Source organism: Grammomys surdaster, unplaced genomic scaffold, assembly GCF_004785775.1.
Source record: "Grammomys surdaster isolate TR1022 unplaced genomic scaffold, NIH_TR_1.0 225, whole genome shotgun sequence".
Lineage (NCBI taxonomy): Eukaryota > Metazoa > Chordata > Mammalia > Rodentia > Muridae > Grammomys > Grammomys surdaster.
This window is the reverse complement of record NW_021604670.1, coordinates 8,280,147-8,304,087: the sequence shown is the minus strand read 5'-3', so window position 1 is coordinate 8,304,087 and position 23,941 is coordinate 8,280,147. Positions and strand designations below refer to the sequence as shown.

At 43.1% G+C, this 23,941-nt stretch overlaps 1 protein-coding gene across 3 annotated transcripts; it reads right to left on the bottom strand.

Moving 5' to 3' along the window:
* Positions 1-4: 4 nt before the first annotated feature.
* Positions 5-22,716, bottom strand: Plin2 (perilipin 2). Of its 3 annotated transcripts, none has more exons than XM_028773363.1 (9): positions 22,620-22,673; positions 21,208-21,262; positions 20,926-21,121; positions 17,686-17,768; positions 14,892-15,171; positions 12,990-13,168; positions 11,034-11,168; positions 10,330-10,620; positions 5-194 (listed from the first exon to the last, which is right to left on the bottom strand). In XM_028773363.1, the coding sequence occupies exons 2-9, from the start codon at positions 21,235-21,237 to the stop codon at positions 114-116; spliced, it is 1,275 nt and encodes a 424-aa protein (XP_028629196.1). In that variant the 5' UTR covers positions 21,238-21,262; positions 22,620-22,673; the 3' UTR covers positions 5-113. The 3 variants fall into 3 exon arrangements, with proteins under 3 accessions (XP_028629196.1, XP_028629197.1, XP_028629198.1); XM_028773364.1 differs by having other exon boundaries at positions 22,546-22,647; XM_028773365.1 differs by lacking the exon at positions 5-194 and having other exon boundaries at positions 9,753-10,620; positions 22,620-22,716.
* Positions 22,717-23,941: the final 1,225 nt, after the last annotated feature.

The following is a 23,941-nucleotide window of genomic DNA, read 5'->3' as shown; positions in this document are numbered from 1 at the left end:
TGCAAACATTAAAAACAGATACATATTATATTTTCAATAAAATAGAGTCTTTCCTTGTGTTAGTTGGGTAGTCTTTTGCCTTAAGAGGACAAGGCTGTATGTGATCATTGGGTTCATTCGTCTTCTTCCAAAGGAATAATATCAGGAACTTCATCAGTCTCAGATGTTGAGTCAACAGCAGTGAAATCAAACATCTGTAAAAGAAGAACCTCAGATGTTAAAACAAGTACTCTCTTCCTAGTGGTGACTGAGGTCAAAAGAACAGGCAGTTAGTAAGTGAGCTTCAGATCCAAAGCAGCTCCTCATGCCTTCACCCTTGGAGCGCTGAGAATATGGACAGGTACTGCCATACCAGCTTGAAACTTTCCTTTACTAGTTCAGTGCTAGAGCAGACTCTATAATTTCTTGTTGTGCCAGGTGCTCATCTTTCACCCCAGCACTTTGGATGCAAAAGCAGACAGATCTCTGTAAGTTCAGGCTGCCAGGCTACATAGTGAGACACTCTTAATTTAATTAATTAAAGCATTCTGAGTTATTCTTTTTAAATAATAATGTTTTACTTTTGTAGGACTTGTTTAGGAACTGAAGTAGCAATTTCTTTTCTGATTTTGATATACAACACTCAGGAGGCAGAGGCCAAGACAATGGTAAGCTTAATGCAGATTGGGCTACATTGAACTTGCATCAAATGAAACTTTGAAATAGTCATTGCAAGGGGCCAGGGATATAGCTCATTGGCAAAGCCTGTGCTTAGCAAGCTCAAAGGCCCTGGGTTCCACCTCCAGCACATAGGAAGGTAAAAAATATAAAGGATCTGTGAGTCTGTGAGATACGGTAGTGTAGACTGGACCATTCCAGGAAAACAAAAAAATAGGGGAAAGCTAATGTCCTAATAGCCAAATCAACTAACAGCAACAACAACAACAAAAACTCTCAAAAGGGGGGGAGAGAACTGAAGAAATGAAGGAGTTAATGTCTCTATCCTGTAGCATAAATAGACAAGATATTTTGCATGAATGAGAAAAATCTCTGTAGTGAATGATGGTGATAGTTGGACTACATTGTGAACATATTTAATGTTGCTGAGTTACATATCAAAATTATGGCTTAAATGATCCAGGCATGTGGCTCACATCTGTAATCTCAGTATGTAGGAAGTGGAGCTGGAAGATCAGGAGTTCAAGATCAGCCTCAGTTACACAGCAAATTCAAAGCCAGACAAGATCTGAAAAACTAAAAAGGAAACCATCTTGGGTTATATTGAATGATAACAGACAGAGATAACTTAGCAAAATCTTGTCTCAGAATGATCAAAATAAAAATGTTTGTGTGCATGTGGGTGTGGGTATACATGTGCGCACATGTGTGCCCAAAGGTTGATTTAATGTGTCTTCCTCAAACACCCTTCACCTTATTTTTTGAGGCAGAGTCTTCCACTGAGCTTACATGTCCTTGACTCCACCAGGCTAGCTGGCCATGATCCCCAATTTCTGCCTATTCCGTAGTTCTATCCACCCCGACTAAACTGGAGTTTCAGACCACACCCCAGCTCCAGGTTTAAATATGGGTGCCAATGGTTCAAATTCAGCATGCACTTTACCAACTCAGCCATCTCCCCATCCCCAGCATGGTAAATTTGGTGCTTGCTATATTTTATTCCTTAACAATATGGGAGAAATGAGGGGTACGGGCATGGGAACAAGGAAAGTCTTCATTTATTCACCAGGCCCTTTTTCTCTTTGGTGTCCTTCATTGAACTTTTCCCTAAGAACTCAGGATCTGAGAGATCTGTGCATCTGAGGTGCAGTTCTCACTAATGTATTCCTTAAGTTTTCCGTTGATATAGTAATTTGCAGTCTTCAGCGGGGTTCACTTTACAAAGGTTTTATCAACCTAAGATCCACAGAGCTCAGCAGTGTTACAGAAATTCATTCGGAGGGAACAGCAGCCAGAAAAGCCAACTATCATGTTAGCCTTTTTTTAGGTTAAAAGATATACTTGCTTAGCTTCTTCCCTGAGCTATTGTTAATGAATATATATTTTAACATCTACCAAACCATTTGCCTTTAATACCCATTCATTTATATTTTTCTCTCTTACTAAATCTAGATCATAACATCATATTTGTGTGCAAGCGTTTTTTGTGACCCCATATCCCAGAATAGCCTTGAACTTGTGGTAGGTCCTCCTGCCTCAGCCTTATACATCTTTGAATTCCAGGCATGAGCCACCATGCCTGGTGCACTTTATTTATTTTTACTAAATATAAAACAGAACATGAAGCTATAACACAAAAGATAGAAACAGAGGAATTTTCTAGTTGCCAAACAAGAAACTCAGCTGTGGTTTTCTCCTGGCAGAGAGTTAGAGTGCTAGAATGGGAACCATACCTATACCTATACCTATACCTATACCTATACCTATACCTATACCTATACCTATACCTGCACTTTGACGTCAGTAAGACATTGGACCAAGTCCCCACTGTGCTCCTTAGTTCTTTGCAACCTGTTTCTTCATCTGAAGTATCCAACTTACCAGGTGAAGAATAAAGTTGGTGTGTGTGTGTGCGCTCACTTGTGAAAAGGGATCAATAAACATAAGTGACCTACATACCAACTCTGCAGATTCTTTAGAGAATGTTGGAGGTTCCACTTCTAGTCCCTAAAGCCAACAACACATCCACCTCCACCAACACTCCCCCACTCGCCCCACACATACATACATGCATCACACACACACACATAAACACTTAAGCCTTGGGAAGGTTTAGGAGTGCCATATGAACAATTCACCTTCTATAGAACCACATCAATTCAGTATGCAAATTCCTTTACACTATTAGACTGTCTCCAATTCTACTGTCAACCTTAGTGCTATGAAGGAAATGGGAGAGGAAAGGAGCAGCTAAAAGTAGCCATAGTTTATCATGTATGGTGAGTTTAAGTTCAAAGTTGGTGATCTTGCCTACCACCTTTTCAGGGCTTTGGGAAATGCTTCACAAATCACTTCCCAGAATTAGAGAATAAATACCTGTTTTATTGACATGAACAAGCAGTTCTGTACTGCTAAAGCAAGACTGTAAGAAGTGTTTTGCTGAAAAGATGCCTATCAGGCAAGGATGGAGGGTGGAGTCAGTATGGCATGCACAGTGCGACACCAATGAGGTAGACCCTCCCCAAGGACAGCTATTCGTTCTTTCATGAAAACCAGGATATCCTGAGCCAAAGATGCCATATTTTTTCAGGCTGTTCACCATGCCACCCCTAGGGGGCACCATTCACATGATACATGTCATGAATTCATATAGTATAGCAAATTTCCACAAGATGGCACTAAACATTTTGAGGATATGGAGTCTTTTTTCTCCTTTTCATAAAGGATAGACAGTGAGTGGCTCTGAGTCCTGGATAATATAAGAGGCAACTACAGGAATAGAAATGCTATCTGTAGGGATTTAAACTGCTGGTAAATGTGTGCACACAAGGCCGACTATGAGCCTGAGGGTGTGCTTGCATCCCAGAGGACCTGCAACATCTAGTTCAGCTTCATTTGCATTACCTATACTGAACTATTAGGAACAGCTGAATGGGCTGGTGCACACCTAACTGCCTCCCTCACTTGCTCTAAGTGGGATGCTCTGTAGAGCGAGGTAGTGGTTTGCTCTTGTCTTAACAAGTCTAAGGAAGTTAGAATCCTTAGGATAGGGTGTAGGTTACAATGGTTATTATCTATCATTGTTATCTATTGCTAATCACCTAATCAGTGTTCACTCATCTGCAGCTGATTCACCTAATCAATGTCCACTCCTCTTCGTCTTATCCATTTGAGTATTTTATTTTGCTCTATTCTTCCCTGTGCTGGGCACTGAAGCCATGATCTTGCACATACTAGACAAACACATTACCACTAAAGCTGCCTCTCCAGCTCCGAAGATCCCTTTTCAATCCCCGTGCTACTCTGTATCAACAGCCCTTCTTTAGTGTTTTGCTTTGCTTTGCTTTTGAGAAAACGTCTCACTATGTCAAATATACTGGCCTTCAACTCACTTTGTGGCCCAGGCCGGCTTTGACCTGTCTCAGAGCCATGAGTAACCGGGATTAAGAGACATGCACCACTAGGCCCTGTGCCTAAGAACTTCTAAAAATAAAATATTTTATAAAGCCTGCACTAAGTTCTTGGTTTTTCATAAAAGGACTATATATAACTCTGCTACCTATATACATAACATAAACTCACTCTATGTTTTGTTTCAGATTAAACTTATTTACTTCCTATTTCCTTTGTTTCTCTAAACGTGGTCATTGGATCACCTGTATTAGAAGCACATAAGAATGCTCTTTCAAAGTAAAGACCATTCCAGCACTTGGGAGGCAAAGGCAGGTGGCTCTCTATGAGTTTGAGACCAGCCTGATCTACAAAGAGAGTTCCAGGACAGCCTGAACCTACATAATGAAACTCTGTCTCAAAACAAAACAAAAAACCTACAAAAAACCAAGCAAAAACAAAAAGAAAACCCAGACCTACTTAAAAGTATGGAACCAGGAATCTTCTTATCCAGCTCCCTAGCTGGTAATTTCTGGCACAGAGGGTACAGGAGAGGACAATGACAGACAAGGTGGTCTAAGACCCAGGGACAGATGTGGTACTGTTATCTATGCTAAAGCTCACTTGGGCCATAGTTCCTAAGGGAGTTGGGCTGGTTCAGCTGCTATCTCAACTGAGTCTTACCCAGGTTCTAATCTGAATAGAGTTCTGTGTTTTGTTTTTAGATAAGGTCCCTTGAAGCCCAGGCTGACCTTGAAATCCTAATCCTCCACCTCACCTGGATTACCAGCAGGTACCACAATGCCCATATTCTATGGAGAGTTGAAAATGAAATAAGAAGTATTTGATTCACACTACTCAATATCTGTTTTTTTCTTTCTTCTTCTTTCACAAGAAAAAAAGAGACTTCACTTAACTGTCTACCCAACTCTGAAACATAAACACCTTTTTTCTCCCTAATTTCCTGACACTTCAAGTAGTCACCTAGCTGATATCTTTCTGAATATGTATTGTGCCAAGCACCATTCTTTGCAGTCAAATTCAGCAATGCACAGATGGCCTGCTTCTCACCACTAACTAAGGGTGTGGTTTCAATTTGGCCTTTTCCTCTTGAACCTTACCCCTGCCTTATAGCACAGCCCCAAGTGGACAGTAAATTTAAGTTAAAAGGCCTTCTCCACTTGCCAAGGTGGTTGCAAAGGTCTGTATAATCCTAGCACTAAGTAGACTAGGGCAGGAGGAATGCCATGAGTTTGAGGCTAGCCTACACCAAAACCCCAGAAAGAATTGAATTAATGACTTCTACTACAACACAATGAGAGGCTGGTATCAGAATCTCAAAAGAAGCAAGAAGAGAAAGAAAGATCTTCATCATACAGACATTTTAAAATGTTACAGAATATCCTGGATCCCATAAAACCTCTTTGGAAAGTGTATACCTATAGCCTGAAGGTTTCCTTGAGACACAGCAATAAATACTTAAGCTTACTGGGTCAAAGACACCTCACAAGACCATCACAGATAAAGACCTCAGTATCAAATTATTCCTGGAACTGAATCAGATCTGAGATCTAACTGGCCCAGTCCCATGGGAGCCAAGAAAGGGCCAGCTGGCGAGAGGCTTTCTCTCCTCCCACACCTGCTTTCCCAGGCTCCAATTAGACTCTGCTTCTTAAAGATCTCTACTCCTCCTGTCTTCTCTGTAAGTAATACTCCAAAGAGGGTATCAGGAATAACCCAAAGTTTAGTTTCATTTTGTACTTCACTAGCTCCTCAGTGCCTTGAATGTCTTACCAAAGGACATATGTTTTCCCTAATCTTGTTCAGGTGTATGAACTAACCTGCTGGCCAATTAGAGTTGATACATGTCATTGTCCCACAGATGATGTTCTCATACCTCTGGTGGTTAGAGTGATTAACCTCCAACCATACAGAAGGATGTAGTGTTTGTGTCTACTACAGTCTGACCTTTTTGGGAGGCTAAGGCAAAAGGATCTCTTGAACCCAAGAGTTTGAGTCTAGCCTAAGCAACATAAAGAGATTCTGTCTTTTGAAATTAAACCTTTTGTGGGGGCTGGAGGGTGGGAGACAGAGCTTCTCTGTATAGCCCTGGCTGTCCTGGAACTCACTATGCAGAGAAGACTAATGGACAGCGCTTCAAAATCTCTTGAGTTTGTGTGTGTGTGTGTTTGTTTGTTTGCTGTCTGGCTGACTGGCTGACTTGCTGGCAGGCTCACAACACCAGAGCTCACAGTTATTACTTACTAACTAACCTACCATGGTTAGTAATATACCATGTTAAGAAATCTGTTAAAAGTAAACTTTCTGTCAGTTTATGCCACAATGAAGCTGCAAGATTTGAAGACACCAAACATTGAAAAGACAATGAGAAGCATGCTTGCAAAAGTTCTCTAAACAAAGAAACAGGCAGACAAAACTGAGACCAGTGTTCACAGGTCATGATGAGCAACAGGGGTTTCTTCTAAAACTGACCTGCTTTGTTGTCTGGCTTTGTTGTTGTTTTGTGTAGCCTTGGCTGTCCTAGAACTCATTTTGTAGACCAAGCTCACATGGAACTCACAGAGATCTGCCTCCCTCTGCCTCTCAAGTGCAGAAACTAAAGGCAGAAGAAGCCACACCTAACTCTAGTCTGTATTCTGCTGCTCAGGAAGAAATTTCAAACCTGTCTCTTTTTCATAATCAGTTTAATTAACACTGAAACTCTTGTAATAGAGAAACACAAGAGTAGACTTTCAGAATTAAGTTGCCAGCACTGTGACACATGCCTATAATCTCAGTCCTTAGGAGACTGAAGGCAGCCAGAGCTGTGTAGCAAGATCATTCTCAACAAGGAAAAGCACGTATGTACTTATTGCATATGAATACTCCAAGCCAGGTGTAGTACCAAGAGTGCCTGTACTTGGAAGGCTAGTCAGGAGAATTGCTTGAGTCCAGGAGTTAGGCCAGCATGGGTGACACAATAAGTCCCCGTCTCAAAAACAAAAAACAAGGGGCCAGCGAGATGGTTCAGAGAGTAAAGGCACTTGCTGCTAAGCCTAATGAACTGAGGAGGGGATGAGCTGAGGTTTGAGGGGGAAACCACATGTTTAGGAGAAAATGAATTTCCACAAATTGTCCTCTGCTTCACATCCATAATGGTATCCCATATACCCACTAAAGCAAATCAGTAAACATAAAAAACATTTTTATACCCTCAAACACAAATATTTCCATCAATGGAAATAAACTATCCATATTCTTTTGAGGCACAGAATGGAAAGATTATGACTGAAGTGAACTAAGAAAAAAAATTAAGAAGCAGAGACCCATGAATAATCTACCTTTCCTGAAACCAGAAGATCTGTAATTGCCAAAGACAACAGCCAGGATGCCTGGGAGTCCCAGCCTCCACAAGGACACAGGTGAAGTTACATGTTCTCCCTTGATTTGGAGGGCTTGTTTGTTGTTTGTTTGTGGTTTTGTTTAGGTTTTTGTATTTATATGTTTGTTTCAAGACAGGGTTTCTCTGGGTAGCACTGGCTGTTCTGGGAACATACTCTGTTGACTAGACTAGCCTCGAACTCAGAGATCTGCCTGTCTCTGTCTCCCGAGTAATGGGATTAGAGAAGTGCCCCACCACCATCTAGCTACTCTTTCTTGTTTTCATGGAAAGGCATGAGCTAGGGATGAGATAACCTTCTTTGAGTTTAGGTCTAGTTAAAGGAACCTAGCGTAATAGGCAAAGTGTATGGCTCTACAATTTGCTTTCTTTCAAAAACTTCCATTTTTAAAATATATTTTACTTTATGCATAGGAATATTTTTCTTGATTGTATGCATGTGTACCACATGCATGCAATGGCCACAGTTGCTAGAAGAGGGCTTCAGATTCCCTGAGACTGGGCTACAAGCAGGTGTGAGCCTTCATATAGGTACTATGGAACCCAGAAGGTCCTCTGCAAGAGCAGCCAATGTTCTTAACCACTGAGACCTGCAAACCCTGAAATTTACTGTCTTGAAAATCCTTTTTTTTTAAATTGAGATAAAGTTCCATGTAGTCCAGGCTGTCTCTGGACTCACTATATAACCACAGATAATCTTGAACTTCTGAGCTTCCTGCTGGCATCTCCAAAATGCTAGGATCCCAGGAGTGTTTATACCTAGCTTCTGAGGTATTAGGGATTGAATACAGGGTTTAATGCATGCCAGAAAAGCACTCTACCCACTGAACTACAGCCCTAGAGTTCATTTGCATTTTTGGAAGTTTGATAAGACTGCAGCTTTGTGATAAGGAGACTCATATCCTAAAGGACAGGTCCCCCTTAAAGGGACTAGAAGCCTGTCAACCACAGGCAGGTTCCTTAGACTTAGTTCTGTTTTCCTATGGGCACTCACCTCACCAATGACTGAGGTTGTTTTCTCACTCAGAAATAGCATAGCCAGTTATCCAGGCAAAGTGGACACTGAGCAATCTCACTTGTGACTTACTTTTTCACTGGGCTCTTGCCTCCCTCCCTCCCTGCCCCCATCCCTACCCGCTACTCCCCCACCCCCGCAAAAATCTGTCTTTCTGGAAACTGATGCAAACCACCCAGTTACATCACTTCCTGTCCTTTGATTCCTTTTCAGCAAAGCAGCCAGCTGTGAACAGACCTTTCTACTGGCTTAAAACTCCCCAGAGACAGAGGTGGAGAGAAGGTCCAGCAGTTGAGAGCACTGGCTTCCCTTGCATGGGACCCCGGTTTGACTCCTGGTACCCACATGTTAGCTCATAATTTTAGATCCAGTTCCTGGGGACCCAATGTCCTCTCCTGACCTTTACAGTTATCAGACATGCATATAATGTACATACTGTTTTCTGTCTTTTTAAGATAGTGTCCTGGTTTTCTGTCATTTTTACTTTTAAATTTTATCTTTTTGTGAATGGGTATTCTGCCTACATATGTGTGCGTCTTACACCATGTATGTTGGATCCCCTTTGGCCTGGAGTTACAGCTATGAGCTACCATGTGTATACTGGGAATTGAACCTAATTAGTGTTCTTAACCCTTAAGCCATCTGGCATCTCCAGTCACTGCCCCCCCCTTTTTTATAAATTATTTAAAAAAATTAAAAGACACTCCACATTTTTATTGTACTTTGTTTTAGACACAGGGTCTCTCTATGTAGCTCTAGCTGTCTTAGAGCTGAATTTGTAGACCAGAGATCTGCCTGTCTCTCTGCCTTCTGAGTGCTTAAGGGATTAAAAGTGTGTGCCACCATCCCTGGCCTGTGTGTGTCTGTATGTGTGTGCCCGATTGTGCATAAGGAACTCAGAGAACCACATTCAGAGTCAGATCTCTCCCGTTATCATGTGGGTAGGTCTTGAACCCAAATCATCAGGCTTGGCAGCAAGCACCTTTACCTGCTGAGACCTTTTGCTCACCCTTTATTCCTTCTATGGGAGCTTCACTGTTTCCCAGGCTGCTCTCTAATTCCTGGGTTCAAGTGATCTTCTCCCATTACCCTCTGAGTAGCAATAACAATGTGTCCGGCCTCATATTAGCTTTGAGTTTGTTTGAAATCTTCAAGTGGGCTGTGTCTTCTAATGCTACTACCCTGCTGAACTCCCCAGTAGGCCAACTGGAATACATGTATGTGCTTAATAATGTCATGCAGATCAAGCAGGTCAAAATAAAAGCAACACACAAAGCACACATAACAACATAAAAGTGCTCTACCCTGTTATGAATTTTATTGGGTCCAAAGGTGGTATTTCTTCACAGGGAAGGAAAAAAAACTAAATTCAAGCTGCACAAGCGCTTGTCTTGAGAGAATCAGTGATGAAGCCTGCTCAGACCACACAGGAGCAGATGCTCATTCAGAGCAGAGGCCACGTGAATGAATCTTTATTCGGTACAGACAGACGTTTACAGCCAATAATAACACAAAGGCCACAGACAAGACTGTAAGCACACCTGAGCTTTTAGGTTCTGGCGAGGTCCTCACAAGACTAACACATGCCACTTACCAGCCAGCTAAAAAAAAACTCAGGTATCAGGGCCAGCTGGGGCATGACCATAATTGAGCCATGAATGACCACAATGAGGACCTTTGTTCCAACCAGCTGCTTTTCTAATCTAAAGTCATCTATCAGGTAATTCCAATACAACAAAAGGTGTCGCCTGGCCAGCAACCACATGTACTGGTGACAAGAACAGGTTTACTGAGTTTTGAGCTCAGACTGCTGGACATTCAGGCTGGCCTTGTCCACCTCGGTAGACTGAGGATAAAAGGGACCTACCAGCCAGTTGAGAGGCGTGTTGTTAACAAGGTAATCCATAACTTCATCTAAGGATTCCTTCATTTTCTGCAGCTGCCCCTTGCTAGAAGTGAGGACGCCATCAGACACTTCCGTAAAGGAGGCAGCATTGCGGAACACTGAGTAGATGTCGCCTGCCATCACCCCCAAGTGTTTGGTCTGATCTTGAATGTTCTGTGGTAACCCTTGGACGTTGACCAGGAGAGTCTGGCATGTAGTCTGGAGCTGCTGGGTCAGGTTGCGGGCGACAGCCAGAGTACGTGACTCGATGTGCTAAAAATAAAACAGACTCAAGAATTAGCAGTGGATCCAACTGAGCTGTGTATGATTTAGCCCAGTAACAGTTGCTGGCTATGTATCCATACAGACAGCTTCTACATGCAGCTTCTTTGACTCCTGAGTGCTTGCTTGTTTTTTCCCAGAGAGGAATGCTCTGGCATTGAGCTAAACCCCCAAACAATGCTTTGACTTTTTAGTAACAATACTGTGTGAAGCAGCACTAATCGTATTTCACAGCTAAGAACATATGCTTAGAGTTTAATCTGCCCAATTAACAGCTAGAAAGTAGCTAAGTATGAGATTTGAACCTGTGACTGCAAAGGTGAGGATTCATGGGGGAACTGAAGCCAACCGTGTGGTAAGAACTTCTCCAGACACCATATGAATGGCTCTGCCTGTCATCTTACCTCAACACAGTGGGACTCATCGGTGTCGTCGTAGCCGATGCTTCTCTTCCACTCCACCCACGAGACATAGAGCTTATCCTGAGCACCCTGAATCTTCTGGTTGGCACTGTGCACATTCTTCCTGGCGAATTCAATCTGTAATGAAACAAACTAGGTGAACACAACTTCTTCTCTTGTTTCATCCCGCTCGAAGCTCCGTGGTGTACACAGGCAACACTGAGACCACAGAGTTCAACAAGAGCTGCATTGACTTATCTATCGGCTTAGTGGTCAGCCAAGTAGCAGCAGCTCTTTTCTGCTTCTGTGCAGTGATCACATTGCTGATGTCAAATGTGTCTCCTGAGCACAGGTAAGAGGTAATAGACTTTATATTTGCATGAAGGGTAAGTGAGAATTAAAAGAAAGGGGCATAGGGGAAAATGAAGGAGGAAGGTGGCCAGGCATGGTGGTGCACGGCTGTAATTCCAGGATTGGGGAGGCAGAGCCAGGAGAATTGCTACAAGTTTGAAGCTAGCTTTGTCTATGTTTCAAGTTCTGGGCCAGCCTGAACTACACAGCAAGATCTTGTCTCAAAACCAAACAAACAAAAAAGGAGGAAAAGAGTTCTGCCTTCCTCTTCCTTGTTACCAGCTACCTGTTCTTCCTAGAAGAAACTGCCTTCAGTACGGTACATGCCATTCTTTGCCGTGGCATTCCTTAATGGCTGCACAAGAATCTGTTGTGGCATAATGCACAAACCTGCTCCTACTTGATGTTCACTGTTTCCATCTCTTACAACTATAAAGAGGAAGAAGTATCTATAGGGCAAATATCTAACAAATATCTGATTTGTTTGTTTGTTTGTTTAGTTTTTTTTTAAAATAAAGTCTTAATCCTGGCTGCCTGCCATAGAACTTGCTATGTAGACCAGGCTGGCCTCAAATGCACAGATATCCCAATCACAGATACCTCTCCCTCCCCAAGTGCTGGGATTAAAGTGTTTTCATTCTTTTCTTTTTAAAGACTTAATTTACTTTTATGTTACTGTATGAGTGTATGTCTGCATGTATGTATGTGCACCATGTGCATGCCTGGTGCCCTCAGGAGCCAGCAGACGTTGATGGCTCCCCTGGAACTAGAGTGTGTGGTGGTTTGAGCTGCTGTGTGTGTGCTGCCAACCCATCTGGGTTCTCTGCAAGTGCAACAAGTGCTCTTAACTACTAAGCTCTCCCCAGCCCCACAGAGGTTGCTCTACTCAGTGTTGGAGTCCCGCAGAAGTTCACAACATTTGAAATGTAAATAAAGAAAATATCCAAGAAAAAAAAATTTAATTAAAAAAAAAAAAAAAGGAGGCTCACAATAGCAACCCCTTCTCTGGATCATTGAAAACAGCATCACACTGTGCTCATGCCACAGGACAGGGAGGTGGCTGAACTCAATGCCCCAGAGGTCTAGTTTTATTTCCTTGTCTAGAGTTATCTGTACACCCTCCACGTTTCCACGGGACTGTTCATATACAGTACTGACATTCTTAATTTTTTTAAAGATTTATTTATTTTATATATGTGAGTACATTGTACACTTGTTGCTGTCTTCAGACACACTCCAGAAGAGGGCATCAGATCCCATTACAGATGGTTGTGAGCCACCATGTGGTTACTGGGAATTGAACTCAGGACCTCTGGAAGAGCAGTCAGTGCTCTTAACCGCTGAGCCATCTCTCCAGCCCAGTACTGAAATTCTTAAGTGTCATAATTATATCTACTCTTTTTTTTTGTTTGTTTTTTTTTTTCGAGACAGTGTTTCTCTGTGTAGCCCTGGCTGTCCTGGAACTCACTCTGTAGACCAGGCTAGCCTCAAACTCTTGAACTCAGAAATCTGCCTGCCTCTGCCTCCCAAGTGCTGGGATTAAAGGTGTGCACCACCACTGCCCGGCAATTATATCTACTCTTATTCTTAAAATAAACGGGTAATCACCAGATGGACAGTGGAGTAGAGCTGAGAAATGGTCTCCTGGCTCTTTTGTCTGGCGTCTTTAACCCTGTTGAGAGCCTGATGATAGGCCCTGGAGCAGAGCTTGGCGGACAGGGACTCCAGCCGTTCACAGTATGGCTTCTGAACCTTATCAAATCCTTCCACCTTTTTTGCTTCCATCTCTGACAATAGAGGAAAAAAAGAAAAAGAGAAAATAAACAAAAGCAATCCTTTGTTTCAGATGTCTTCATTTCCTAAGACTGTCCACATCCACTGTTGGGTTGATCACCCTGAAGCATTTGTTACACACACACACACACACACACACACACACACGTTTACATGTGCTTCTTCCCACCTGCATACACTTCTTAGTAACATGGAACATAGTACAAGCAGTAATGGTAATTAAGTACCACTACAGCTAGTCTCAAACTTGCTATACAACCGAAAATGGTTTTAAGCATTTAAAACTATTTCCAAGATTTACTTATTAGGTATACAGTGTTCTGCCTGCATATATGCCTGCATGCCAGAAGTGGACACCAGATCTCATTATAGATGGCTGCGAGCCACCATGTGGTTGCTGGAAATTGAACTCAGGACCTCTGGAAAAAGCAGCCAGTGTTCTTACCCTCTGAGCCACCTCTCCATCCCTTAGAGCTATTTTTAAAGATGTATTTATTTTTATTCTGTGTGTATGATGTTTTTCCTGCATGTGCATCTGTGCATCACATGCATGTGTGGTGGAACTATAGTTCCAGACAGTTGTAAGTACCCACGTGGGTCCTGGGAATTGAACCCAAGTTCTTCCACTGAGCCATCTCTCTAGTCCCTTGCTTTAAATTCTTGATTCTCCACCTGTGTCTGCTCCTCTAGTGCTGGGATTACATGCCTTTTTTTTTTTTTTTTTTTGAGATCTGTTCACTATGCAACCCTGGATGGTCTGGAACTTACTACATATACACCAATAATACCAGCACTTAGGAGATGGAGACAAGATCAGGAGTTCAAAGCTAGCATCATGAACCTAGTGAGTCTGAGGCCAACTTGGGCTATATAAGACCTTGTCTCAGTAAAAAAAAATAAAGGAGAAAGTATAGTACTTGGGAGGTAGAGACAAAAGAAGCAAAGTTATCCTCAGCTACATAGTGAGTTGAAGACTGCCCTGAGTTATGTAAGATCCTTTAAAAAAAAATTAAATTTAAAAGGCCAGCAATATGGCTATGTGGGCAAAGGCACCTGCCACTAAGCCTGATGACCTGAGTTTGATCCCCAGCACCCACACTGTGATGGTTTGAATGAGAATGGCCCTCAGGGGCTTTTGGTTGAATCCTTGGTCCCCAGTTGCTGGAACTGTGTGGAAAGGATTAAGAGGTGTGGCCTTGATGGAGCAGGTCTGACAAGGAGCGGGCTGTGGCAGTTCAGTTTTGGGTGTCCTTCCCAGTGTGCTCTCTCCACCTCTAGCTTGCTGATGTGAGCTCTAGCTGTTCCTGCTGACATGTTTTTGCTCCATAAGCCCAACAAAATGTTTTCCTTTGTAAGCTGCCCTGGTCATGGTGTTTTGTCACAGCAATAGAACAGTGACTAAGACACGCGTGCAGGAAGAACAGAACCAGCTCCTGCACCTTGTCTTTTGACTCCTCCTTGTACATCATGGCATGCATGCACACTATACACAAATAAAATGTAATTTGATTGATTAATTAATTAAAGGTTAATGGTAGCTTTTGGCTGGGCATGGTGGTACATACTTATCCCTGTACTCAAGAGGAAGAAACAGATGGATCTCTGTGAGTTTTAGGACAGGATGGCCAGAGATAAATAGTGAGACTTGTCTCTAAATAAATTAACAAACTTTTTAAAAAGGACTCAAACATAACTTCAGCATAAAAGCACCATTACCCAGCTCCTCCTGAGTAAGAGGGAAGTACTGGTCTACCAGCAGCTCCGACTTGGTAATTGCATTATCTACTCCACTGTTCACGCGCTGGACCATCCCCCAAACCGTATTGATGCTGCCATTGACCACAGACTTGGTCCTTTCCACGCTGCCAGTAACTGCTCCTTTGGTCTTATCCACCACCCCTGAGACGGTGCTGGCTACAGAATCCTTGGCTCCAGCCATGGTAGTCGTTACTACATCCTTCGCCCCAGTTACAGCACCTCTGGCATTGGCCACAATCTGTAAGCAAAGAAACAGACAAGCCAGCGTATGAGAAATATGGGCAAATACACACTCATGGTTTTACAAAGGCTGCATAGCTAAATAGTCAAAAATGGACTGAGCATGGTCTTTTACTCTCAGCCCTGGGCATACATAGCATTAAGACTTAATGAGGCTGAATGTCTCTGTCAGGTCTCTCTCTTCCTACCGGCCACTCTCTAAGGACTGTTAAATTTATAAATGAAATAAACAAACATGAAATTACTTATTTGTTGAGACAAGTTGTTTTGTTTTTGTTGTTCTTATTTGAGACAAGATCTCACAACATGCTGCTCTTGCTGACCTGGAACTCACAGAGATCCTCCTGCCTCTGCCTCCCTAAAGCTGAGATTAAAGGTGTGTGCCACCATGACTCTCCCATTAGTAATTTATATTAGAAGCCTGGGAGGCCAGTCTGGTCTACAGCCAAGACTAAGTGGAGAAACCCTGTCTCAAAAAAATAAAATAAAATAAATAAGAACAAAAAAGAATTTATCTTAGGGCTTAGGGCTAGTAAGAAGGCCCAGCCGACAGAACGAAGTGCTACGGAGCCTGAAGCCCTTCGTTCCACCCCTGGAGCGCACATGATGGAAGGAAAGAACCAACTTCCACAAAATGTCTTCTGACCTCCACACACACACACACACAGTGGCACAAACACCCCATTCACCACTCCACCACCAAAAGTTAATTTACATATAGTATTTTTCAAAACTTGATCTTGTTTTCTCTGTTTCTAAGTTTCGTTGTTGTTTTATTTGGCTTTGTTTTTTGAGATAGGGTTTCCTCTGTGTACCCTTGGTTGTCCTGGAACTCACTCTATAGATCAGGCTGGCCACAAACCCAGAGAGATCCACCTGCCTCTGTCTCCCTGTCCTGGGATTAGAGGTGTATGTCACCACAGCCTATCACATATTTTTTTAAAAAACTACTGGGTGGGTGGTTCATGTCTATAATCCCATCACCCAAGAGGCTAAGGCTGCAGATCCAGTTCTGCTACACAGGGAAACCAAGACTAAAACCAAAATAAAACAAAAAGCCCTCAACAGCTCTCCTGCCAAAGAATGATCTAGTAAACCTTTACAGTGGTACATTTGCACATAGGCAAAAATAGAGGGAGAGAAAAAAAAAAACCACTGAAGAGGGTGATAGGCTAGGAATGTAGCTCAGCAGAGTATTTAAACACGCAACACTGGATTTGAGGCCTGGCCCCATAGAAAGTAGGCATGGTAGCCTACAAGCCTATAACCCTATCATTTGGAAGGTAGAGGCAAGAGGATCAGAAGCTTAACGTCACCTTTATCTGCAAATGGAATAAAGAGCAGCTGAGAGAACCTTAGCAACAAACAGCTCAACATCACTTTTAAGTAAGATCTCAATTTACAGTTTTCAGTTTAATACCCCAAGCTATTTTTTATCTAGGTTGAAACACAGTAAGTTGACTATTTCTGTTGTGGTGTTGCAGATCAAACTCAGCCTTTTATACACTAGGCAAGGAATAAGCTACAAGTTCATTATTGTGAGCTACAAGTACATAAGTTGGACTGGATATTATAAATAAGTCATCAAAAAACTTTTTTTTTTGAAAAAAGATCTTACTGTGTAGATCAGGATGGCCTTGAACTCACAGAGAACAGCCTATAATGCTGAGATTCAAATTATGGACTACCATATTAACCAACCATTCATCAAAATATAAATACCTCCAATGGAAAATAATTCCTCAAGCAACATAAATGAAAGTTTTAGAGACACAGAGAAGTATCTAAAGGCTATATACTAAACTTATCTATTTAAGTGGTGAAAGGTCCAATCCCAATGTCCCCCTAACTGATATCCTTTTGTGCAATGCTGTATTCTTAACCAGAAGGATAAATTTAGGGCATTATCTGAACTGCACAGTCATTAAGATGGATAAAGTGATTGTTGGACTGGAGAGATGGCTCAGTGATTAAGAGCACTGACTGCTCTTCCAGAGGTCCTGAGTTCAATTCCCCAGCACCCACATGGTGGCTAACAACCATCTATAATGAGATCTGATACCCTCTTCTGGTATGTCTGAGGACAGCTACAGTGTACTTATATATATAAAATAAATAAATCTTAAAAAAAAAAAGCAATTATTTTTGCCACCACTGGTTATCTGTCATGTATGCATGTGGTTCCTATCAGCAATGCCCAGAACTATCTCTCCCAGTTTGTATACACATCGAGCATAATATGGAATCAGTTATTTAAAAGCAGTTTCACAACAGAAGCTGAGTTACAAGCTGATAGAGACCAGCCTGCATTTTAACTAAAAGCAGTTACTTCATCTCTGTTTCTTGGACTCGCCCCAACAGCAGTTCAGGAAGACGGGGAGTAGTCATTACTCCTTCAAAAATATATCCAGCTTGAGGGAAAGGTATTTGTGTGTTTATGGCTCACAGAGCCTGGGCTAAAGAAAACATGAAACACCCCAAGCAGGAAGCCCCAACACTGTCCCAAGCTCACCTCAGAAGTTGGCTGGTTCAGAATAGGCAGTCTTTCCTCCATCTTGTCCAAGCCCTTGCAGGCATAGGTATTGGCAACCGCAACTGCAGGAAACACAGACGGGAAAATGATCACTCACTGTAAGTATAGAATGAACACACGGACAATACATCAAGGCTTTATTTAGTCTTATTATGAAAACAGCAAGAATGCAGCTTTGTTTTTCTTAGAACCACAAAATCTACTTCCTGGTTTCTCTCACTCTTACAGGAAGAAATTTGGCAGGTTCCTGGCAACTTTCTCCCAGGGACAGGTAAATGAGTGGCTGTGTGGGAAAAGCAGCTAAGGACGAAGGCCTCAATGCTAGTGACAGTACAGGTGAGGCAAGCTTCTACTGAACCTTCCCTCAGGAAGTAAAGTAACCCACGCTGGGTTAATCACTATTTATTTCAGTTCATAGAGATACACTCTGGGATCTCACCAGTGAACAGTAGCACCCTGGATCTTCCTAGCAAGGCCCAGATTTCAATCCATGCTTCCCCCTTAAAGATAACAGGTCAAGAATCCACACCAAATTCATTAGGGCGTTAGCACTGTTGGGATAGCTGTTTCTTAAAGAATCCTTATAATCCCAGACTGTTATTTACCCTTTGGGGAATGATGCAAATGTTTGTTAAAAGCAGTTCGTGTTTTTGGAGAGATTTGGAGAGTCTGATACATCCTCTAAAATTGAAGAAAAACATTTCAATGTGTATGGTTGAATGTTTTGCTTGCATGTATGTCTGTGTACCAAGTGCATAAGCCTGGTGTCTGTAAGAGACCAAAACCCCATTGGATTCCCTGGAACTGGAGTCACAGACAGTTGTAGGCCACCATGTGGGTGCTGGGAATCTCGCCCAGGCTGTTGAGAAGAGCAGCCAATACTCTTAACCCTCAGTCATCTCTCCAACATCAAGTTCCTCTGAAATTTAAACAGTTACTAAAGATCCAGCAGTTCCACTCCTAAGTATATACTAAGGAGACTGAAAATATTACCCCCAAAACGTGGGGTGAACATATGTATGTTCACAGAAGCATCATTTATCACCTTCCCAAGGCAGCCACAACCTAAATGTTCATCAGCTGATGAATAGATAGTGTTGGGGCTTCGGAGACTGCTTGATGGTTCAAAGTGTTTCAAGCATAAAAGCTTGAGGACCGGAGTTCAGATCCCCCAGAATCCACATAATGTGGATTAAAGGTCATCTGTAATCATGACCTCTGCATTAATGGGAAGATCTGGAGAGCAGCCTGGCTAGCCTGAGGAGCCGTGTCAGTGAGCTCTGGTTTTTGATTGAGAGATTCTGCCTCAAAAGTCAAAAGAGTGGTTCAGGGAGGTTCCTGGCATCAATCTCATACCTGCACACCCCTACACACACACACACACACACACACACACACACACACAGTGGGAGGAGCATTGTCCAGCTAGTTTTTAAGTTTTATCAACTTAACATAAGCTAAAGTCATCAGACAGGAGGGAACCTTAACTGAGAAATTGTCTCCAAAAGATAGCACAAACTGTTAGGGCGTTTTCTTCATTAGTGATTGGTGGAGTGCCCAGTCCAATATGGATGGGGCCACCCCTGACTTGGTGGTCCTGGGTTCTATAAGCAAGCTGAGAAAGCCATGAGAATCAAGCCAACAAGCAGCACTCTCCAGTGGCCTCTGAGTCAGCTTCTGCCTCCAGGTTCCTACCAGTTTGAATTCCAGTTTTGGCTTCCCTTAATGGACTATGATTCAGAATATGTAAGGCAAATAAACCTTTTCCTGCTCCAGTTGCTTTTGGATTTATGGTGTTTCATTACAGCAATAGAAACCCTAAGACAAATATGTTCTACCCACACAATGTGGTATTATTCCTCAATAAAAAGGGATTAAATACAGACACAACATGAACATCTGTCATGGCTATGAGGTACATACAATGCTGTATCACAGATAAGTCCTGAAAACCTCTATGCTAAGTGAAAGATGCCTGATGCAGAAGAGCTTACTTTATGACTCTGATTGTACCAAAGGCCAGAAATAATCTTATGTATAAATAGGTTTTAAGAGCAACCCGAGGGGATGGAAGGCAGTGGGTCCTGACTGCTAATGAAAACAAGCTTGTTCTGTTTTCAGTGTTGGGGATTGAATCCAGGGTCTCAAACATGCCAGGACAGCACCCTTCCACTGAGGTACAGCCATTTTTAACTTAAGTAGATTAACTATACAGTGTGTTTTCTTATCTCAATAAAGTAAATATTAAAAATACAAAGTTTTGGACTGATAATGTAGTTCAACAAAGTTCTATCCCCAGTACTGCATAAACCAGGCATATTGGCTTAGGTCTATAATCCTAGTCATTTGAGAGGCTAAGGCAGGGGGATATCCTTGAGTTTGAGGGTAAAGTTACATAGTAAGTTCCCTAGCCAGCATAAGCTACAATGTTCAACCTTGTCTCAAAAAGAAAAGTTTGGGCAGAAGAGATAATTCAGTGAGTAATGGTGCTTGCTGCCAAGCCGGATGACCTGAATTAGACCCCAGGATTCTCTGAGCATTGCCATGACATGCATCTACACACAAATACATACACATATGCAGACACAAAAGAAATAAAAATGTAATAAAATCTTGTTTTTCAATTTGCACATGCTGTATGAGAAAGCTAACTCACTTCACCCCTTAGGTGATTGATGCCTTTGTAATTTCAGTTATTACCACAAAAGCATTTTGGAAATTTACTTTTTCTTTTCTTTTTGGTTTGTTGTCTTGAGACACGTGCTCATTATATAGCTCTGACTAGTGTGGATTTTGCTAGGTAGATGGGGATGGGCTTGAACGCAAAGATTTGCCTGCCTCCACTGGGACTAACGGCATACACCCCAAGTACATGCTTTTTTCTTTTCTGAGGCAGCGTCCCATACAGCCCAGGCAGCCTGGAGTTCACTACGTAGCCATGGCTGTCCTTCAACTGACATTTCTCCTCCACCTCCCTTCAAAGAGCCGGGGTGACTGGGATGCGCACAATGCCTGACTGGGAAGTTTCTTTTAGAGTAAGACAAGTGAGCATCAGTTATGGCTATGAAGCAGTCCATCTATGTGAACGAATGTCACCAGACAGTTTCTAGATAAAAGAGGTATTATGCTTCAGGAAGGCCTGAGGGTTCCCTGGTGTGACTTAGAACTCACCCTACCCAGTCCCTTGGGCTCAATGTTGACAGAAGAATCTAAACTCACTTTGTGGCTCCAGCTTCTGGATGATGGGCATCGCACTGGTCATAGCCACCGAGGTCACCGTCTTCACACCCTTCTCTGCCATCTCACACACAGATCTCAAATACGGGTGGTGATCCTTTGTACTGACATAAGCAGAGGACACGAGGTCGTAGGTAGAGCTCACCAAGGGCAGGTTGGCCACCCTCATCACCACGCTCTGCAAACACGAAGGAGTGGATAGTAACAACTCAAGACATGGGAAAGAAAAGGAAGGACCAAGGAACGAGCACTGAAAAACCATACCGGCTGTGGATCCACTGCTACTGATGCCATTTTTCCTCCTGGAGAAAAGAGATGCCTGGAGAGAAAAAAAACTGATTTCAGAACATCGAGGATCAAGTCCTGTCCCGACCTAGGCAGTTCACAATTCCAGCATAGACAGTTTCAGTTCCCCATCCTCTAATTCAGAGTCCTCTTCAAGGCCAACAGCCTGACTGGAGGCTCTGGAACTATTTACACACTTTCAATAGGAAAGAGTAGTCATTGATATGTGACCTGTCTCTTAAACAGGACACTAGAAATGCCTCTGTTCTCAAAAATGCCAACAAAAAGGCAGAAAAGTCGATTTAAACAGAAGACATCTTAGCTTCCCCAAACACCTGCCCTTGATTAATTAATTTATTTATTTTTGTAACTCAGGTTGCACACCAGGCTGGCCTCGAACTCACAAGACCTGCCCGCCTTTGCCTCCCAAATGTTAAAATTAAAAGATGGCCCTTGATTGATTTACTTAGTGTCTGCCTGTTTAAAGCCCAGGCTGACCCTCTTAACTCAACCTCACTAGTGTTGGGATTAGGCACAAGCCACCTTGCCTGGCTCTCAGGAACTATCGAACTGATACTTTAGGGTGTTTACCAATCTTGTGAATGAGATTGAAACTAGCAGTGGCTGCCTTATTGCTGACTGAGCTCAAGAAAGAGTCGCTCCAGGGAACTATAAAATCTCCTATCCCCTGTGACCCACACCCACATGAAACTGCCTTCTGCCCAGCAACAGAACCTGTATAGACACAGCTCAGCCTCCAACCAAAAGTCTCAGTTCCAGCCGGGCGGTGGTGGCGCACACCTTTAATCCCAGCACTTGGGAGGCAGAGGCAGGCGGATTTCTGAGTTCGAGGCTAGCCTGGTCTACAGAGTGAGTTCCAGGACAGCCAGAACTACACAGAAAAACCCTGTCTCGAAAAACAAAACAAAAAGTCCCAGTTCCTTAAGAAGACTTGCTCTGAAAGCAGAAGTTTCGAGCAGTATCCATATCGAGGAGCAGCCCATAAAATATCTCCTTACGTTTTCCAGGGGTGTGTGGTGGTGCTGAGGCAGAGGAGCAAGAGTTCCAGCCCAGCTTGTACTCTAGAGAGCCTGAGGGCAGCCAGTGCTGCCTAGTGGGACACCAAAGGAAAACCAGACAATTCTCACTATCCACCTCATAAGTTCTTCTCTAAGGTGTTTCCCTTTAAATAATGTCTCTACAGGACAAATGCACGTTGCTCTACCACAGACGGTCGTGCAAACAGAAAGGAAACCTCTAGAACAAAAGCGAGAGCTTTCCCAACCAGCCCCGGGCTGCTCCCGCCCCGCCACCGACCCGTTGCTGCAGTTCTGAGCCCAGCGCAGGCAGAGCAGCAGCGGCCTGGGGGCCAGATCTGGTACAGGACCCACCGAACAGGAGAGCAAGTCCGCACGATCCTGATCACCGCACAGCAAGGCAGCCCCAGCGACTGTTAAATATCGCCTGGCTGCCCCGCCCATGCCTCCGCGCCACGTGATAGATAGCCCAGCTGCCTGGGGCAGCTGAACCCTGCGCCAGCAGAACCCGGCTCGGCTAGGACTCTGGGCCACTCAGTGGGGAGGTGGGGATCCTGCCTGGGCGAGGGGACCCCAACCTGGTGCCAGGAAACCAGGAGCCTCCTTGGTTTCCTGAGCCCAGTGCCCAGAGATCTCAGACTAGTCCAAGAAGACCAGCTAGGGCGAAGCCTTCCGTTGTCCTTTGACTTAGATCACGGGTCCTGAAAGCCGTGTTGCAAAGATGCAGGGAGCCTGGAGTTTTGGAAAATGCAGACAAATTAACAAGAGTCCTCAGAAAAGAACACTTCAAAACTGGAAGTCAGGGTTCTAACCTTTTACTTTAAACCAAGAAAGTTACAAAGATCTGTGGAATTCCAACACAGTAATGACCTGTAGAGATTTCTGGTTTACTTACTGCTCTATGGATTTAAACAATTCAACAATGAATGTGGTGGCTCTGGTCTGTAATCCCCAGCCAGCATTAGGGAAATTGCGGCAGGAGGATTGTTGTGAGTTCTAGGCCAGAAAAATACCCTGTTCTCAAACAAACAATTTATCAAATGCTTCTAATTGAAAGGTTGTTCTACGTTTCCAAAAACAAAGCTTGAGCCTGTCATCTGTGTTTTCTTCAGCAAGACAACTCCAAATCGCTTTTGAGTGATAGCAGCCAACAATTAAGGAAGATGACCAACTTTATCGTGACTTATGCGATGTTCTTAAGGGAACTTAAATAGTCAACATCTGAATCATTTATTAATCCTTGCCGAAAATGCAGGGACGTGAATTGGGTTATTTGATCTCAAAAGGTGTACAGTCATCCGAAGTCATAAGGGTTTAGGGAATTTCTTTCCTGGAAAAAAGATAGAGGTGCAGGCCTTCTGGCTCCTTGCAAGGGAAACTAGAAGGGACAGTTGAGGATAGGAAGGAAACTCTCATGCCCTAGCTACGTAGGTCCCCTGTCACCATAACATGGAGTAAGAACAGCAGCAACAGTTCTGGGTCCCACTAAACAGGGCTTGTGGACGGTGCATTCAGAGCTGTGGAATCTGAACTCTGGGCAGCTCTCACCTCCACGTCAATCACTTAGCCAAAGGTGCATGCACACAAGTGCTGCTTACTTTTTCAAAGGTCCAAAGATCCAAACTGGCTCATTAAAATGTGTGCCTGAATTGATCCCGGGCACTGGAAGACACAAC

Bases quoted from the DNA above. Each gene is read 5' to 3' on its own strand.
- Plin2 (XM_028773365.1), bottom strand. From the start codon at position 21,237: ATGGCATCAGTAGCAGTGGATCCACAGCCG. The intron at 21,122-21,207 runs GTATGGTTTTTC...TCGTGTTTGCAG, and splicing joins TAGCAGTGGATCCACAGCCG to AGCGTGGTGATGAGGGTGGC. The intron at 13,169-14,891 runs GTAATGGTGCTT...CTCTATTGTCAG, and splicing joins TCTTACTCAGGAGGAGCTGG to AGATGGAAGCAAAAAAGGTG.